At 37.4% G+C, this 21,126-nt stretch overlaps 1 protein-coding gene across 1 annotated transcript in view; it reads right to left on the bottom strand.

The window, feature by feature from the left end:
• Window positions 1-21,126, bottom strand: part of LOC127662808 (protein bicaudal C homolog 1-B-like) — a 59,390-nt gene that overhangs the window by 12,113 nt on the left and 26,151 nt on the right. The window contains exons 2-8 of the mRNA XM_052154160.1: window positions 19,683-19,729; window positions 12,256-12,325; window positions 7,969-8,048; window positions 6,670-6,828; window positions 3,237-3,290; window positions 2,827-3,012; window positions 837-1,106 (exon numbers count right to left, since the gene is read on the bottom strand). Coding sequence (XP_052010120.1) covers window positions 837-1,106; window positions 2,827-3,012; window positions 3,237-3,290; window positions 6,670-6,828; window positions 7,969-8,048; window positions 12,256-12,325; window positions 19,683-19,729 — 866 coding nt within the window. The remainder of the gene's footprint in view (window positions 1-836; window positions 1,107-2,826; window positions 3,013-3,236; window positions 3,291-6,669; window positions 6,829-7,968; window positions 8,049-12,255; window positions 12,326-19,682; window positions 19,730-21,126) is intronic.

The raw sequence follows: 21,126 nt of genomic DNA on the forward strand, positions 1-21,126 counted from the left end.
TCTTTGTGTTCAGCAGAAAAAAGAAAGTCAAACACATCTGAGATTGCATGAGGGTGAGTAAATGACGAGACAATTAACATTTTTGGGTGAACCATCCCTTTAAATACACATAATTTTTCTAACTGACGATGTTGAAACATACTGGGTGATAGGCAAAGAAAACCGCACATTTTGTAAAAAAAAAAAAATCTGAAGAAGCAGGAGGATGCACACAAACGTGCAAATACCTCTGAACATGTTTAATAGGAGAATCCAAAATAACTCCTTGATAAATACATTTTTTCAGTTCTGTAGCCTGCATTGTTCCAGTACTCAATAAACAGTGTCATTTAGAGAGTCACAAAATCAATACCACGATATACAAGCACACAAGCCCACACCACGTAAGAAATATCCCCTTCAAGAAGTGACAGGCTATAATCTATGTTTTATGTATACACTCTCTCGCTCACACACAACCACTACGAAGCCTTAAATGAGATTAGATTACAGATTAAAACGACAAACTGCTAAATCTGGATTTCCTGTTTTGAACAACAAGATGCGAGGAGTATAATCAATATGACACGTGTCTTGAAACCCCTCTGCTTTGGCACATTGCTAAAAGCCTCAAGATCTTCATCCAGACCAGCATGAGCCCAATCATCTGTCAGCATTTTTAGGCACTCTCATCCAAACATCTCTCTCAATTTCACCTCTTTCACCATGACACGGAAACTTTTTCGCCAACTGGCCACAAATATGTACATCAGTATTAAATCAAGACAAACAAAAGACAAACAGGCAGACATGCAGACAGACAGAAAATAAAAAATGCAGACAAAGTGTTTCCATACCATGAGCTGCTGTCTAGCTGCACATACGGCATCAATGCTCCCCTGTATGTAGACTGCGGAGCGGCTAGTGTGCGTGGGGGAGTGTGAGTGTGTGTTGAGGTCAGGAAAGTGTATGTGGGCTCCTGTGCACTGGGTAATGTGTTTGATGTTGGCTCCATTGCGACCCTGCAGGAAGAGATGGTGCTGGGGTGCGATGTCCAGTTGTGTGCCAACCAGAACAGAGCCGGCAAAAGACCCAGCGAGGTGCTCCAATAGCAAAGCTGTTCCTCGCTGAAACACACACACAAAAATATAAAATAAAAAAACTAACATCTCCATTAATCCAAATACACAATTTCTTCCATTTTGAATGGACATACACACAACAACATGTAAATACACCTACAGTGGCCCCTAAACTTATTAGGACACCTCAGCCATGCATTAAAGGAATATTCTTGGTTCAATACAAATTAAGCTCAATCGACGGCATTTGTGGCACAATATTGATTACCACAAAAATGTATTTTGACTTGCCCTCCTTTTCTTTAAAATAAGCAAAAATCTGGGTTCCAGCGAGGCACTTGCAATGGAAGTGAATGGGGGTCCATTTTTAAATGTTGAAATACTCCCTTTTTAAAACATATAGCCACAAGACATAAACAATATACGTGTAAACATGATTTTAGTGTGAGAAGATAATTTACAAACCTTTTCTGTGTAAACTTATTGCCAATTTTACAACTTCATTGCCATGATGATGCAATGTCAATAAACCCTAAAATGACTGTAAAAATTTTAAATGTTTAAACTTTACAGCTCAAATAATACATGAGTTTCAATCAACATTATACCACAAATGCTGTCGATTCAGTTTAACTTGTATTGAACCCAGAATATTCCTTTAAAATGTATGAAAGTCTTTGCATTATAACAAAACATCAAACCAAGTAGCATTTATTTAAAAAAAGATAGGACAAGTTAATTTTTAAGGCCAAATGTTTTACGAAAAGTGTGCTAGGTTACAAATGACAAAAAAATATATGTATTATTCAAAATGTATATTTGGACACTTTCTGGTTGACAAACTTTGTGGAACATGTCCATAGTTAATGTGATGAACTACAACTGTAGTTCCTCTGCTAGGACATCCATGTGAACTTGAGAGGAACTGATTTAATACATCTACAATGCACTTTGGGCAAGTTGATTGAAAGTGTTGCAAAAGTAAATGTATTTCTGAGAAAAGATATAGCATCATATTGCTTGCAGATGATATTTTGTATCTAACGCAATGAAGTGTGTCCAAATACATTTCGGGGCCACTGTAAACACATTTAGAGAACTTAAAACCTTTGCCCATCTCTTCTAAAGCATTACATTATGTTGAGAAGTCTGCAGTGTTTTTTGGTTTCATTTCTGGCAGCTCTACTTGAAAATTAAATCTCTCCAATTCATAGAATGACCTAGTTTAATTCTTTCTCCCTCTACTCAAGAGCTTCAGTCATTTATATCTGCAACTATGAAGGAAACTTCAGCACAGGGCTTTAAGTGTAATTTTCTTTATATGTGAGTGCATGAGAAGGTTCATTTATGTATATGACTCAAGACCTGAGATGAGTCTTAATTTTGCTGACTTGACAAATATTACTTGAGAATTGACATATTGACCTTATTTATGACTTAATTTGAAATATAAGGCAAAATAAACCTTGCATTATGAATCTTGCAAGTTTGTATTCTGCAAATTTTAAATGTAGACATTACGGGAAGAAAAAACTATTTATTTATATTGTAGAAGAGAGATGTGAAGATTTGGTGGCCTTATTCACAACTGTATTTGACTCTAGTTCACAAAAACCTTGGGGAGGTGTTAATGACTAAAGTGTTTGTTTGTTTGTTTGTTTTTTTGCCATTATTTGAAACCTGACTCGTGATTCCACTTCCGTTTCTTTAACACAAAGCTCTTTCAACAGCATTAATATAATGTGTCTACCACTTCATCCCTCACCTTAATACCATCAGCATTGTTCTGGTTGCCGCGGACAATGGCAGTGTTGCCATAGAGACGAGAGGGCGGTTTGAAGGAGATGGAGACGTTGTAAGTGTGGGATATATGCTGAACTACCGGAGAGCTACAGTCCACCTGCTGTACCACCCCACTACATTCAAACATCAGCACCAATGGCAACAACTCCTACAGAGAGGGGTGGAGAACAATTCTGTTTGATTTGTTTTGTTGAAGAGAATACGGAACCAAAAATTATGACAATTTTATTTTGGCCACTAGGGTGCAGCACATAAAGCCACTAATGCATGGCTTAAGTTGCAATATATGAAGCAAAGAAAGTTCTTTCAAACAAGAAAGAAAAGCAAGAAAAGAAAACTAGCAAGCAAAAAGGACCTTAAACATCATCTTACTCTTATTTTAATTCTCGCTGCCTCTACTCCAGCCGGCTGCCCTGCTATTGACACCTGAGAGAGAGAGAGAGAGAGAGAGAGAGAGAGAGAGAGAGAGAGAGAGAGAGCGAGAGAAACAAAGAAATTATTGTACTTCTTGATTATTGTACTTTCTTCATTATAGGTGCAGATGTTTATTCCTTTCTCTCATCCTCTAAGAATTTTTGGTTAATCTTGAGCAAAGCTACAATAATACAGTGTCACAAATCCAGAAACCTGATTTATTACCCATTAAATATGTGTGCATGGCAAAGAACCAGTGTGGCATGAGGCCTAAGCACTAATTTAAGATCCTGCTTTGGGAATGAACGGTTTAATTTCTCTTTTCCATCTTTTCATCCCCCCCAACCCACACACACGCACATTTACTTGGATATCTAAATGGGGACAAAGAATTCATTGTTTTATACAGTATAAAGCTAATTATCTTGGCACAAAATAGCCAACATACTGTTATGTACAAACTTTGTTTAGGGTTGTTGCTAAATCTCTAAACCGAGACCAAAAATGTCAAACATTAACCTTTAAAGCTGCATCCACCAAACTCAGCAGAGACCTTCAGACTGCTCTGGAATTGTGTGGTATATCTATTCTAACAGACCAGACTCACAGTTTTTGCACAGTGAACAATAAAAACTCATGGAACTCCCATAGACTTACATTGACAGAATGTTCAAATGGGACAACGGATTTGTTAATTCAAATTCCAATGGTCAAAAAATGTTTAAATGCCAACAAACCCATAAAAGGCCTTTCATCTGATATAAGTTCCTCTCTATCTATCCATCTAGCTGACGTTCTATCTGACTATATGGCCACATACACACTACAAAGTTTTGGAGTGACAACTGCATTTAAATGAATCCCCTAAATTGTAATTTGTGCGAACTAATAGTTATGCTAATAGTTCGTTTGCCTATAGGGAGGAACGTCACTGATTGCACTTTTGTCTTTTTGTCAGATTTTCAAATACTTGTTTGCCTCAAAACAATGTGTGTGATGTTGCGATTCACCTCAGAGCTGATTGGTTTGCTTCATGGCTTCCAACTTTTATGGAGGATTTTATGAAAAGCCAAAGGGAAAAATACTTCCGGAACCCAGACACTGAATAAGTGGGCGGGGCACTATTGCGCTTTATTGCGATAATTGACAAGTGAGAACCATAGCAACGCTGCAGCATCTCGTGACTGTGAACAAGAAGCATGAATGCCACCAGTTTAAACCATTTTGTTTTGATCAAAGAGATTATCCACCAGAGACATATTATCATCCTGCAACGTTTATTTATCTGCTGTCGACAGAATCGCCTTGTTTTTGTCACGGTATTTAATCCTATGTCTCTTCCTTGTCTCGTGCCTTGTTCTTAGTGTGTGTTGTGTGGGTGCGTGAATGTGTGGGCGTGTTGTTTGTACCATGATTAGCGCTCTGCCGCAATCACTCCTCTCACCAGCTGTTACTCATTCCCATTCCCTTTAAATTCTCACCACTCTCTCATCTCCTTGTCAGATCGTTGTTTGTGATGTCCGGTGTTGTTCGCTCTTCAGAGTTCCAGTCCAGTTCTCTCGTTGTCCCTGTTTCAGTGTCCTGTTTGCTGTTACCCGGATTCGCCGTGTCTGTTCAACACTTCTCTTCACTCTTCTCATCACGATCATCTGACCATTGGAGACTCTGCGCCACTAGACCATCACCCCGGACTTTTCCCCTATCTTCTCAATTTGACTGTCAATAAACTAATTGTCAACTTGCAACTTGCTTCCTAGCTTCATTACGTCACAGTTTTGTTTATGTGCATCTAAGCAGCTTTTTCTAAGCACCACACGTGCTCCCTCTGGACTATAATGTTCAATTTACCCTGGGACCGCTGGGCTGATGAGAGAACCTACAGTGGAGAAAGAGACTGGAATATATGAATGATTTAAGACACATACCTCTGTTTGCATGATTTACACAAGGAGAAGACAGACGCATGTCACACATGCTACTGATCACATCATTAACAACTAGTTATGTTCAGTTCCGTACACACTGCATGGAATTTATGAAAAAGCAGTTGTCACGACCTGAATTTTTTGGGAGTTCATTCGGTAGTAGAATGCAGTTGTCACTCCCATAAATTACTGAACTGTGTGAGTACAGAATGGGATTAAGCACTAAAAGGTGAACTAAAACCTTATTTAGTTGCAGTGTGTATGTGGAAAAGTCCTTTTAGCAAGTCTGTTCACTCGTCGACCATCTTCGGAACGTTCTCGGGCAGCTATTTTCTATGTAAACAAGCGGCATGCCTGTCCAGCTCCTATATATTTGAATGAGGAAATACCAAAATCTACAAAACGGTTGGCCAAGATTACTATCAAAAACATATTTCAAATCAGCACTAAAATCTGATAACACTGGAATCATAAATTGTGCTTCATTATCTCAGATTAAGCTAGAAACATTTTCCCAACTTGTATAGCTAATGCACGCTCTCGAGTTGATTGACGGGCGATGTCTGTGTCTAAAAGGTGACTGGCTTTTCTACATCCGTTGAAATTTAGGCGCTCCCAATTTCTCTGATTAATTTGAATAGAGGTGGCTCGTCTCTGCTAATTACTCTCTGGTACGTGGCCTATATGTGACACTCTATCTGACTATCTAGCTGGCTGTTTTACTTCCTATAATGTCGATCTATCAACTTCAAAATTATAAAACTAGTTTAAACTTCCAGACAAGGCTTTGTCAAACCTGTCTTGACAAACTTTACCTATCTATTTATAATTAATATAAACTAACTATCAAACATACCCTAACTTAAACGAAGACTTTTCAAATTTTAGCATTTTTAGAATTCATATTGAATTTTATATATATATATATATATATATATATATATATATATATATATATATATATATATATATAAAATAAATAATTTTTCCAAATGTGGATGTCCCCTAATGTCCCTAAAGAGATGTGTTGTCACAAATTTGTCCACAAAGTATAGCTAAGTAAACCCTCTCTCTCACACACAAGTTTAATCATGGCCTGTACAAATTAATGGTGAAAATGGTCTGCTGTAAATAGTTTTTGTGCCACATGTGTGTGCTTATACACACTAGTAACATTCCAAACTGTTTACACGCCTCATCAGGCCACTCAGCAGTCTATTCAAACCTGAGAGCCATGCAGCAGCCAATCATATACATCATACTGTGAACCATTCTCATCCACCAGCCAACACAAACTGCTTCATGTCCCTATAAATAAAAAGATTCAGCCAAGTTCAGCCGCTGCTGGTGGAAAAGTTTTGCTTTTGAGACACAATTGGTTCTTGCATGTCTCGATCGATCATGACAAACCAGGTTTGAATGTGTGCAAGTGCTGGCTCCTGTTGACTTGGAGTGTGTATGCATACCTGGTTACTCTTCTCTCCCTGGCTGTGTCTGTTAGAGTCAGGGAAGTGTATGTGGCAGCCAGTCTCTTCCATCACTCGTTTGATGTTATTTCCTCCTTTCCCGATCACATGCGAGTGTTCTGTGTGTGATACGTCCATTTTCAGAGTCACACGATTACTCTGTGTGTCAAAGGTCATGATTTAGAATAAAAACACACCACTGATGCTCTTAGGTCTGTATAAGCAAATATTCTTTGCTCTCTTGTACATTTGTTTCAAGCTTCTTCTGTCTTCCTGAAAATCACAAGCCATATATGTGGCAAATTGAGTACTTGACAGTCATGTCCCATTAAACATTTTAAATACAAAGAAACAATGGCCAATGAAGCCTGAATTACATAACATGAAATGCATCATATACAGTAAAACTGGTTTTAAATGAGGGGAGATCAAATATAAAAGTGCTGCACTGTGCTATCAGCAGCTTGTGTACCATGTAAACGCTAAAAAAAGGTGTTTGGGTTCCCATTTAGTTAACAATTAAAGCAGGTTTGTGACAATGCAGAAGGATTACTGCAAGAATTAGACTGGCATGCAGGTGCAAGGGATTTCAGCTCTGTTGGTCCATACAATGCAAATGAATGGTGAAGTGAAAGTTGAGATTCCCAGTTAAAAAAGGACTTTTTATATTGATCTGTTTCTCACCCACACTAATCATATCACTTCAAAAGATATGGATTTAACCACTGGAGTCTTATGGATTACTTTCATCCTGCCTTTTGGAACTTCAAAGTTCTGGACACAATTAACTTGCATTGTATGGACCTACAGAACTGAAATATTCTTCTAAAAATCTTCATTTGTGTTCTGCAGAAGAAAGAAAGTCATAAACATTTGGGATGTGAGAATTTTCATCTTGGGTGAACTATCACTTTAATCATAATAATCATTAATAATACATTATAATAGTATATATACTGTATATATATATATATATATATATATATATATATATATATATATATCCTCTCTATTTTGCCACACAAATTAACAGATTTTTGGGGTCACAATGAAAAAAGTCTGTTAGTTGTAACTTCAAGGTCAATATCTACGTTAATAGCTAAAAGAAGCTAAGAGGGATATTTTCTTGCTACTTTTTTTATTTCTTGAAAGATAAGAATTCTTTATATGATCCTAAACTAATTTCAGTGAGTTTAGACTGACAGAACCCTCTCTCAAGATAATATCATCCGTCACAGACCAGTCACTGGAGTTTTCCAGTTGTTACAGGAACATGACAATCACGTTTCACATAGTTACCTTTGTGTCAAGAACGGACATTATTTTCTCTTTCGCTTCTCGCACATCTTCCCTCTTTCCACTGACCTTAATATGTGGATCTGTGAGGATGAACAGGACAAGAGAAGTAAATGAACGGTTGTATAAAATCAATTAACTAGAGTATAACAGCATTCTAGTTTGTGAGATATTGCTTTTATACAATAGTTTTATAAAGAAATACGTTTATATTGATTAAGTTACATTTTTAGACTCAGTATGGCAATGTTTTGTCATTGTTTTTGTTCCACTAATGAAAAATTTCCAAATGAAGCCCAAATTAGGATTAGCAACTGTTGCGGGTCATAATTGTGTATTTGCTAATAAATATGTTTTAATAGACATGGTTCAATATCTTTCATACTTTTACAACAAATAAAATCATAATTGTGCTTTTAATAGTCCCCCCATCAGAAATGTACATTACTAGCGTACTGCAGCGCTCTAAAAATTGCTCCTGTAGTTATTACTTGGAATTCTGTTTTTCTCTACATACACTCCTTGACTCATTCTCTCTCCCTCTAAACCTCAAATACACCCCCAGATTTTAAGGACTGAAGCTAGGAGAGCAGGGGGGATATGACACAGGAAGGGTCACATGCATCACACACAAACACACACAAAGTACGCTGTTTTTTAGGGGAGGTATTAGAGTAACATCAGTAGGGGTCTTCCTGTCCAACCTACCATACAATCCTCTTCCTGCCATGTGGTAGTCATCAGCTCTAGCATGTGAATGTTTGTATGGGGTTGTATGTGTGGCCTGCATGTTTATGAATGGAGAATGTCTATGCATGTCTGTAGAAAATGTGGATAGTTAATGCATGCTTGCATGTGGTTTATATTTGTGTACAGTGGGGTTCAAATGTCTGAGTCCACATTGAAAGTCTAGGATTCAAAATCCAATTTAAACCTGGAAGTTCAAGGATTTTGGAAAAGCAAAACAAAGAAATGTTATTATAATATCAAATGAATAAGCAATATTATCTGCACTATTTATAGGTCGCTTATCAAACAATTCAGCTTTTCTGGCTATCACTTTAGCACACAAGATGCTCTTGGGAACATTCTCAAATCATGCTGGGAGAACATGGTATATCAGGTTTTATAGCTATCATTAAAGCAAAAGGGAGATATAAATACTAAAAGCAGCAAAATAGCAGCACATAATGTGGACGTTTGAACCCCACTGTAAGTGTCTAATCGTACACTCTATGGTGTTTTTTGTCTGCAACACCTTTTGTTTAAAATATTAAAGAAGAGGTGCATACTTTACAGTGAGAGCAAATATAGTATATTACAAAATGAAACAAAATGGGTAGTCATTTTCTTGGATCTGGCTTCAAGTCGTTGGAGCACTTATCTTTCTTTTGAACCAAATTGTCTGGCCTCTCTGCAACCCAGTGGAGAAGACAGAAGAGTGATTTTTCTGTCCGGTAGACAGCCTCATTTAAAAGTGATTTACTGACTCAGGACAGAGTGGAATAGACATCTCTCAGATTGATAACATCTGTTACAGGCAGTGGCCGAAAAAAGTAAAAGAGAGAGAGAAAATTTGAAAAAAGTTCAAGAACTGGGAATGTAAAATATAGTTCAGCTTTGTGAGTCACAAACACTGACTATATTTAAAACACGATCAAAGGGGGGGCCTTTTGGGAGAAACAGAAAGGGACAAAAGAAAAGTGGCAAATTGTGAATTTATGGAAATAAATATCTGGAGATCTGAACACTGACGTAATAAATCTTTAACAATGAATGTGATAATAAGACAAAATACTTGCACTTATCAATGTTGTATGATTTAAAGCTTAAAAAACATCACAACTTCATGCCAATTTATTGAAAAAAATTAAAAAAAACATTTCACAACGAAAAAATATGTCAAAAATATGATTTATACATTAAAAGTGGTTAATGTCAAACTATCATTGTATCATTAACGTTTTATTTGGGGGCCTGGGTAGCTCAGTGGTAAAGATGCTGGCTGCCACCCCTGGAGTTCGCTAGTTTGAATCCCAGGGTGTGCTGAGTGACTCCAGCCAGGTCTCCTAAGCAACCAAATTGGCCCGGTTGCTAGGGAGGGTAGATTCACATGGGATAACCTACTCGTGGTTACTATAATGTGGTTCGTTCTCGGTGGGGCACGTGGTGAGTTGGGCGTGGATGCCGCGGTGGATGGCGTGAAGCCTTCACACGTCACATGTCTCCGTGGCAACGTGCTCAACAAGCCACTTGATAAGATGCGGGTTGGCGGTCTCAGACGCGGAGGCAGCTGGGATTCGTCCTCCGCCACCCAGATTGAGGCGTGTCACTACGCGACCACGAGGACTTAAAAGAACATTGTGAATTGGGCATTCCAAATTGGGAGAAAAGGGTTATATTTAAAATCAAGTCTATTTATAATTTTTTTTTATATTATTATTAACTACATCGTAGCATTTGGTTGCATTATATTTTGTGTTCTCAGAGCTGATTGACTTAATAAATATATGACATACATCCGTCACACAGTTTTGGCTACTATCTGGTGAGGAGGCTTTTCAAACTGACAGATGCAAGTTATCATGAGCCAAGGGAAGTAGGATAGCACAGTGAAGTGTTACTCAGTCACTAGGACAGTATATTTTGAATTAACAGTCACGTAATTTAGCATGTGAGCACGACACTGAACTGATGCGGAGTGTGAGAAACGGAGTGCCCTGACTTGGCAACATCTGCACAACGGACCACAAATGAAGATCACAATGTGTATATTTGGATTAGGTCTGTATCAGATGTTATTTATAAAACAACAGGAACTCTTTGCGGGGGCAATTTTTGCCACCATATTTTGAATTTAGGGGGCATTTTTGCCCAGAGTCCCTGTTAATTTCCGACCCTGGATGGAACACTAGATTGATGGAGATGAGAGATGGAACTGGTGTTTAAGTGACTTTCTTCATCATGCAGCTGGTACACAAAGCATTTTTGTTATTTCTGCCTTTCTTGTCAAATGTGCTGCGTCAAAACTATAGATTGTTAAATGTCACGCGCTTGCAATGTAACAGCTTTGTTAATTATAAACAGAAGCAACAGTTTATCGCATCGCTCCCTAACGGAAACGCAGTATAACGACATTTGCACGTCGAATTAAAAGGTTTATACTCTGTAACATCTTAAGTTCAGTAAGAATGCAGCAAAGCGCTCCCTCACTGCGCGCACTCACACTAAACTCAACAAGTGCTCAATGCCCTGCTGACAGCTGCAGAAAGAGAGGGAAAGACAATTCTGGAATAACAATTTGATTCAAAAACATGTTTGTTTATTGATTTGACTTGTTCATTTGTATCTATTGGTGTAATAATTTGCAGATATTTTGTAAAGTGAATGAAAGTGTGTGGGAATTTCCCACGCTCTGAACGTGGAACTTGCAGGAATTATTAAAATTGTGTGCTATACCCGCAATCCCGCACCGAATTTCAGGCCCTGAAATTTCAGGTTCAATTATAATTTTAGTTAAGTTTTTTGCACAAAGAAAAACTGTCATATATTTGTAAAACATGACAATTTTCCACACTCATAGTGACCCTCTCTCAGAAACACTCTGTTTTGGTGCTGCTTCTTTAATACTTGAAGGAAGCAGAGAACGAGTCATTTTGGCAGCTTGGATTCAACAAATGCAAACTTACAGAACGTACCTCTTCTATGTTAAATGAGCAACAGTTTTTAGTTTTTCTATATAAACATGCACTAGATGGACATTTGTCACTGCTACTTCTAGCTATTTTTCTGCATCACGTGCAGAAGCACGTTTTTTTAAATGTCCTTTCAAGTTAAAAAGAACTTAAAAAAAAATGCATCTCGATACACCTGCGTTCTGTTTTATTTGTTTCGCAGTATCTACATTTTTTTCAGTGCAAGAATGTGTTTTGTCAGACAATATATCAAGACTTGTTATGCCTTCACTCTTTCACTTCTTAAAAATGTTTAAGGAACCACAGACAGATTTGCCTTGTGATGCCAGATCATCTCACATTATTCCTTTAAAAATAGCCTTTTAAATTATTTCAATAAACTACCAAAAGTACAGTCTGCAAATGACTTAATGAAACATGAAAATGATATCCATTCTGCAAAGACAAACAATTCAGTAAGATACCAGCTAGATATAACCACCACATTCTTAGTTAGAGACAGCTGCTTCTGAGCATATTGTGGGTTTGTGTGGTGTGACTAGAGCAGGGACATCTGCCATAACTATGGCGTCTGTCTGTGTGGATGTGTGTATACCTTTTTTGGACTTGGCTCCAATCTTTAACTTAGATGGCCAGGCGATTTGAGTGTTGGTTTCATCCATGACCTGAAACAAAAATCACAATGCTGAGAGTGTGGAATAACATTTCAAAAATACATAATTCATAAGCACTCATACTAAAACATACACTACACTAACACTGTCAAATCCAAGTTTTGTCATTCTCAAACACAAACTCAAATAATTCAATTATGCTAAAATATGCACACTGACAGAAATATTCAAGCTGTTTAAAAAAAAAGACATCTCTTGGACTAAAACATGCCCCACTCTCTCACACACGCTCAAATTAAAACATGTAACAGCCAGTTGGCAATGTACCTTTGAGAAGCCTAGTATACTAACCAGTAGCATATGGGAAAGGAGAAAGAGAGACAGTCAATAGCGTGTGTGTGTATGTGTGTGTGTGTGTGTGTGTGTGTGTGTGTGTGTGATTTGTGTGCATACAACATCCACAAAAGAGATACTTATGATAATTCACACCTATATGGTTACACTGGCCCCTTAAAAGTAATTGGACACTTTAGCCGCACTTAAAATTATATAATTATCTTTGCATTATATAAAGTATTTAACAAAGTGCCATTTGGATTAGGCTTGAGGATATACAATAATAGATAGTGACACTGTCTGGTTAACAAACGTAAGGTTAGGAATGTGGCCACAGCTAATGTGACAAACGACACAGTTTAAACACCTTGAAAACACCTTGTTTCTAAAACATTGGCATTCAAGTATTTTAAGTGTGACTTAACTGTCCAACAGTGTCCATATACTTTTGGGGCCATTGTATGTGCATGTTTAATGCCTATAGGCAATGTTAAATACAATTCTGACCTGATTTTCTGTTGAGCTTAAAACCTTTCTGGAAAAAAGCATAGCGCTTCACTATTTTTTGTGGTTTTGTCTCATCTCTTTCATGTAAATAATTTTTTTTAGGGCAAACCACAACTTTGGCAACAAAATGTTTTGTCTCTATAGAAAACACATTTCTGTAGCCGTTTTGTGGAGTGCTCTGTATCTTCCTGCCTATAATAACCTCTTGGCTTTCATGGTCAGAAGGGCTTTACTGTACAGCAGTTCTCATGTCAAGTTTTGGCTACCAACCCAATTTCTCTCAGAAAAATATTATCTGAGCATGAAACTGCCACAATTTAAAAAAAATGCTTTAGTGTAGTTTTTCCACACAACCTTGAGGAGAATCTCAATCCTCTGGGCTAATACTAAATAGAATTCAATTCATTTATTTTAATTAGCATGGTAGAGTTTTTTCCTATCTCACAGACTGACTGAATCTAATAAGCAGTCATTTAGTCTGTCTGGTGTAAATTGCACACAAAAATGGCTGAAAACTGGTTGAAATGGCCAGTTCCAATTTGATTGGCTATTACGCAACTTCCAGGTGTCAGGGTGCACGGGGTGTTTTTAACACAGGGACAGTTGCAAGCACTGAACTTTAAACACTATGCCACACCACAAAACCTAATCAGAAAAGCTTTGAGCAGCAGTGTGTGATGTCATAAGAAAGTACACATGACATCATGCCATACAAATACCCCCATACTTCAGCTACAATAAGTTTACACCCTGTGTTGCACGTGCTCACGCTGGGAACATTCAGTGCTGCTTTTTCCTCAAGAATTTACGAGCCATGCTTTTCCAGGTTTCATTAATCTTGGGACCTGTGGTTCAACAGCAGGCTTCAGTTTGTATTTGGTTTTGACACCACAGGAGGACAAAAGAACATGAGAATGTTTTTTTTTTTACATAAAGGGAACAGTGCAAAAGTGTATTAATCTCTCCAGATTTTCATACATCTGTAAATCACATGCATAGCTGTGACACACCCGGTGATTAGATGTGTAAACTGACGGCTTAAGAACAGCAAAGTTCAGTTCAAAGCTATAATGCAAAGGTGGACTACACACTCTTTGGGAATTCTGCGGTTTGCTTGAATGACGATGTGTATTAATCAACTTTGAAAAAACCTTATGAATGACTTTTCACAAAATACTCTTCAGCACATAACATCTAACCAGTTGCATCAGACAAAATCTGTATCACTAATCTGAAAACTTTATAGTCATTAGCTTTTCTATGCCAGCGACTGTCGTGTCATGAAATTCAAGACCCCACAAGCAGTCCAAAATTCAAGGCATCATGCCTCATTCAGTATATGTGATATTCAAGCATTAAAAGCAGAAATATCTAAAAAAGTAGGCATAAATGACACCCTTTGATATTAAAAACACTTGTGCTTCTGTAACATTGGTGAATATAAACAGTCAAATAATTTGAATGAATTTTCATTTGATCAAATTACAATTAAACATTTGATTAATTTGTTAATTGAGTTTTTGCCAATGTATGTTTTTTGGCAAAGGACATCATCAGGAATTTGAACTGTGAAGAAACTGTGAAGTTTGATTTATGACAATATAAACCTGATGTTTCAACGATTGGATCTTTCACACTTTACTGATTCTTCTTGTTCAGTGACTGTATAAAATCATGAGCATTTTGTAATTCTTTGTGTTTAGTACTGATTGTGATTTAGCTATTTAAAAAATGTGTATTCAGGTATGTCTGGGATGGTAACTTGAATTATATGTTAATTGTGTGTTTATTATTGTGAGCACCTGGTGATCTTTCAAGCACTAATTGGTTCTATCTTGTGACAAATCATGACCGAGAATGTAAAATCACATGATGATGCCATAGAGATGTTGTTTGTATAAAATATATAAAGGATACATTGATTATTTCACACACAGAGAAAAGGTCTATGTGCCTATACATCTGTGTCTGTTCCCCTAAAATGTATCTAATAATAAAATAACATAAGTGTATTATCTGTCTGTGGATCATCTCTTCATTTGTACTGCAATATTAGCCATCATATACAGTATTTGTCAGTCAATTTCAGATTGCTCTGTTTAAAAAAGTAGCGAGCTACCTAATAAAGGAGCATTTCTAAAAGGTAGGCGTCTTAATCATGCTGTCATCTTTTTGAAGAAACCTCATTTTGGCCAAATTGGTTACAAGCATTGTTGATTGCAAATGCACTTACTGTATATTACATTTATGTATTTGGCAGATGCTTTTATCCAAAGGGACTTACAGTGCAATTATTACAGGGACAATCCCCCCCGGAGCAACCTGGAGTTAAGTGTCTTGCTCAAGGACACAATGGTGGCTGTGGGGACTGAACCAGCAACCTTCTGATTAACAGTTATGTGCTTTAGCCCACTATGCCACCACCACTCCCTCCCTATATCTAATTCTAAATTGAGAAGTTTTGATAAACAACAGATTGTTGCAATAAAAAAGGCATTTTTTGGTATAAAATGTACACACATACTTATGTTTGCTATGTATTTTTATGGTTATTAGAGCATCACACTGTTAAGGCCCCAGTATACTTTATACAAAATCGAAGAACGAACAGGTGTCTGTTCATTCTCTCATTTAGAACAAAATCTGGCCAAAGCGAAGGGGTTTTTGAGTTCATTTTGGTGGTCTGCAACAGCTCCTCAGCAAATACTTTCAAGAAAACTTCATCCTGGCTGCTTAGCAACTTACTGCCATTGGTCCACACTATCGGGAGGTGTGACCTGCAGCAATAAGAAGCAGTCAGCATGAACACATGCAGCATTATTAGCAAGCTGGTGCAAACTTACCTACATCTGTACAATCATTTGTGCAGAGACATTTTCAAAGAATATGCCAAACAATTCTTTGTTCAATTAGTCTGCAAAAGGAATCAAATCCACTCAAATACTCTTTAGTGCCCATTCACTTTGTTGTTTAATATGCTGCTTCACTTGTGTGCCATCTGCAGCCAAAAGCCATCCACACATCTGCCCAAAGAAAGATATGCCTCTCTTATCGTCATTCTTATGTCTGTATTCTGACCATTAACACTCTTTTAACACTCTGCCTCAAACTGTGTACTAACCAGGTGTGATGAAATAAGATTCTAGCGAGAAGTAATTTGTCTGTCTACACTGAATGTGTAATTGTCATACAAATTACAGCCACTGATGTTCTGGAGCAGGATTTTGAATCAACGAGAGTTCAAAGTGGGCAGAGTTATCTGATGTGACAGTCTCTGGACTAATACTAAATAAAATTCATTTAATTTTAATGACATTTATTTTAATTAGCATGGTAGAGTTTTGTTCCTATCTGACAGATTGACTGAATCTAGTAAGTAGTCATTTTGTCTGTCTGGTGTAAATTGCACACAAAAATACCTTAAAACTGGCTAGTTCCGATCTGATTGGCTGTTACGCAACTTCCAGGTGTCAGGGTGCACGGGGTGTTTTTAATCAGTCCACCTGGAAACAGGGACATTTGCAAGCACTGAACTTTAACCATTATGCCACACCACAAAACATATAGAAATATAAACCAAGTGATTGACGAAATCACTCACAATCGCTTGCCGCTTGTCGTAGTCGTGACTGTTTAAGACAAAAACTGATTAACAAGGAGAAGATACTTTTATTGCTCATTAATTTATCACATTGCTATGTACTATGTAGGCAGTAGGCAGATCAGTAGGTTTTAAAACCTAAGCTAACGTGTTTCCATTAAGCAATGTAATAATGTCAGAGCACTGCGCACTGATGACCTTGAGCCATATGGAGACAGAATCAAAAATGTTGGAAGGAAACCCTCTGAACAACTTAAACTGGGATGAAAAGGTGAACGGTGCTGAAAGATTTTATTGGTCGAGAGCCAGTTCCAATTTCCATTCTGTGTGTTTGTGTTGTGCTGCCCTGCTGCTGTGTGTTCTATAGGTCTTTATTCCTGACCTGCTCTAACTTTCTCTCTTGCCTACTTTTTTTGGCTTCAGTCTGCAGAGGGAGATTTCTGACAGACCACACAGCAGTTTTGGGGTTTGCGGTTTATTTTTGTGACAGACCAGCACATACCTCTCAAATGGGTCAGGCGATTTCAGAAAATTGGGTTAACTATACATTTAAATGCTCCTTTCCTACTTCCCCACACCCAATATCATCCTGTCAGAGAAATATATACACTCCACATTTACAAGAGAAGGAGTTCCAATCAGCAGGATCTTCAAAGCACCACGGATGCGTCACACAAACTCTGATGTTCATTAAAGTCATTAAAATGGGCACCGTGATGGAGAACAGTGTGTTTATATTTTACAAATGATGTGTATGAAAGAGAGTATGTGCAAGAGTGTGTGTATAGAAATCTGTTTCCTGTTTCCTTTGTTTATTCAGCTGAAGAGGACTAAGAAGACGAGGAAAGAAAAGAGGTGTAAGGAAGAGAAAATGAGGGACAAGGCTAGGAATGCCTTCATTTTCACTAGAGGCTGAACTGCACAGGTGTTTACCTGGATAATGAAACAAACATCCATTATACATTCTGCAGTACTATATATTTAAAAAACTACTAGATGAGCTCATAGTGTAACATAAGTAATGAACAATATATTTGGTTACATCAGTGGCGAGTGTTTCAAGACTGCATGGGAAGCATGGCTTCCCCTTAAAATGTCATCGGAAAAGTGGAAATGACATGTTTATTATACAGTATGTACAAATTAACAACCTATAAACCCTATAACTTTAAATAGTTTAAGGAATAACATTAAGGCATATTTGTTCTACATAAATATATCCATTGAAGGCAGTGGATGCATGACCCATAGAACACTAATGAAGTTGTGCTTCAATGGGAGTGTAAGTTGTATAGCTGTACCATTATATTTTAGGGTGTAAAGATGTTTATGGAAAGAGAGGCTCTAAACACAACTTTTTGTGTCCTGCCCAGACACCATGCTTCTCTGAGAGCTTCGTGAGCACTATTTGAGTTCTGATTATTTATTAAACATTGCGCTTTCAATCAATGCATTTTTGTCCCGCCAGGATGCTCGGCTTGACTTTCTGAAGATTGGTCGAGCTTCCAAATGGGTGGAACTTTGCAGTATTTTAGCTTTCATAATTCTTTCTTTTGCCAAACTGGTGTAACAATTGTCAAAATAGTTCTAAACTTGATCACTTATTTGTATTTGGTAATTTCACAGTTTCAGTAATTGTTTGAGAAGCAGCTTTTTTATTATTGAGAAATCTGTGCTTCCCCACTTTTGAAATCACTGGCCACCACTGTGTTCCATTTGTACACATATATATACATATATATATATATAAATAAATAAATAAAATATATATTTGGTTGCATAGAATTGTCTACACCTACCACTTTGAACTGCCTACCTACTGTCATTTATTATCATAATTTGAGGATCAACCATGGAAACACAGCAAAAGTGTAAGTAAAGAAAGAAACCAGTGATCAAAACTGCAACCAGAGTAATGCTGGTCACAGACAATAAGCAAACCAAATTAATTTGAGGCAAAGATTTCTTTGGCCCTTGTTTTCTTCTGGCAGCTGTGGCTCAGTTAGTAGAGTGGGTCAGCTGCCAATCGCAGGGTTGGTGGTTCAATTCCTGGCCCACACAACTCCACATACCGAAGTGTCCTTGGGCAAGACACTGAACCCCAAGTTGCTCCCAATGGCAGGCTAGCGCCTTGCATGGCAGCTCTGCCACCATTGGTGTATGAGTGTGTGTGTGAATGGGTGATTGGGAAACAGTGTAAAGCGCTTTGGTAACCTCTAAGGTTAAAAAAAAGTGCTATATAAGTGCAGACCATTACCATTGTATTTTGTGAAATTAGTGAAATAGTGCAATTATCATTCATATTAGAAATCCCTTCTGTCATGGTTCCTTCATCAAATATCTTTAGTCAAATGTATTTTGTTTAAACAACTCCTCGCTACATGCACCCAGACTGAAAGTGGTAGTGGAATTACAGGTAATGGTAAAATAGAAGCAAGTATTTTCGTTCTTTCTTTTGTCATGTTAAATAAACAGTTTAGCCTCAAATTAAATGTTTCTTCTTTATACTCACCCTCATGTTGTTCATATGTGTACTGTATGATTTTCTTTCTTCCATTGGAACACAAAATGATATTAGACAGAATGTTAGCATCCGTTACAATTAATTTTCATTGTATGGAAAACAGTTACAATGAAAGTAAATGTTGACAAAGGTCAACATTCTGTGATAAACTGTCTCTTTAATTTTGGCTTTCGACTCTTTATTAGACAAGATAAAGACGAGTAATGTCCAATAAACACTGTGCAAGAGTTCTGATTTTTTTTTTTTTGTAATTTGAACAGAATAAGAGATAGCCAGTTACAGTTGAATGACCAAAAACGTAAAATGAGCAATACAGAGTAAAATTATGTGTTTGAATAAAGAGCAGATGGAGACTTTGAGGCGTATTATGAAGCATGTTACAGTAACTGTTTGAATTTCTGAGAAATACACAAACTTAAACTGAAAAACAAGAGTCTCACCTTCTGAAAAAAATCCTCTCCTCCATTTATCCTCTCCTCATTGGCAGCTGTGTGAGAAAAAAATAGAAATACATTTACATTTACCAATTCATAGTAATCTCTGCTCACCAGAATATTATTAAAGCAGCACTACGTAACTTTGTGCTATCTAACAGCATTTGTGTTTCGAAACTGCTCTTCTGGTGGATGAATCTCATGATTTGAGCTTAACTGTACATCACCTGCATGTGTGATCATGACTGGAGATATTCAGAGCCGTAGTCATAATGTGCTATTTTCATGTTGATATAATGTTATATGATGAAACACTTAAAACTGAAATATCACTTGTTTTGATGAAGATAAACAACACTTGTATTCTCAATGAATGAATTTTACACAGAAAGCGCTTTTACATAGGGGACTCAATCACTACCAGTATATTTTAATATAATTTAGAAGTATTTCATCAACTATTAATGTTTGGTTTGACCTACACTTATCAATTTAAGAGCTTATACTCGTGATATGGTTGATACGAGTTCAATGGAAGACTTTTTTATTTTGATATAATATGGTACAGCCTCAGTTGATATTGCAAGTGAACCGTAATACTAAAATAGTATGTCTATGAATGCACACAATATCATGGTAAACAAAAAACATAAAATGAGGATTCAATAATGATGGAGATAAAATATAATTTATTAAACATGAAAATAATATGCTTAAAAATGCAATACAACAAGTCAATCAAGTCAAAAATATTAGTAAACATGTCACAATGTTGTGGAGGTAAGTTAGGACCCAAGAGCGATGTCAATGAAAATAGAGTCTTTCATGAGAATTCTTATGAAGCAAAAGATGAACACAAATCTCCTCCTTGAGAGGTATAGCTCAACATAAACAACCCGCAGAGAGGGCGAAAAATAAAGGAAGCTTCTTCAGAGCTTCTCAGGGAGTGTCCCTTTAGGCAGCAGTCGGGGGTTGTAGTGTTGCGCCGACAGGCTGTAGGCTCCCCAGGGGTAGACAAGGGTCGAGGTAAGACAGTGGTGTCCAGGCCTCTAGCAGCGCAGGGCGCACTGAACAGAACACAAATATATCCAGATAATTATCAGTGAACAGATAGCGTAGAGTGGCGGATGCCAACAGGACAGGACTGGATTGGACAGCGACAAGCAAGACAGTGGTTGTATCAACGTGTGAAACTCTAGTGAGACTCAGACAACGACAACAGCGAAAGCAGAGAAAGAAGTAGAGATCTGAATCAGCGGGAAGCAGGAACAGGTGGGAAGAGAATTAACGGAGAATTAAGGGGAGATGAGGAGCAGCTGGAGGAAGAGGGAAAGGGGAAGAAATAACCTAAAAGGGTCAGCAGAGGGAGAAAGAGTAGAGGGAAAGAACAAGAACAAAACATATTATGACAAGACAACACAAGACAGCCTCCAGGCGCTCCCGAGGAGGA

This window comes from Xyrauchen texanus, chromosome 22 (genome assembly GCF_025860055.1).
Source record: "Xyrauchen texanus isolate HMW12.3.18 chromosome 22, RBS_HiC_50CHRs, whole genome shotgun sequence".
Lineage (NCBI taxonomy): Eukaryota > Metazoa > Chordata > Actinopteri > Cypriniformes > Catostomidae > Xyrauchen > Xyrauchen texanus.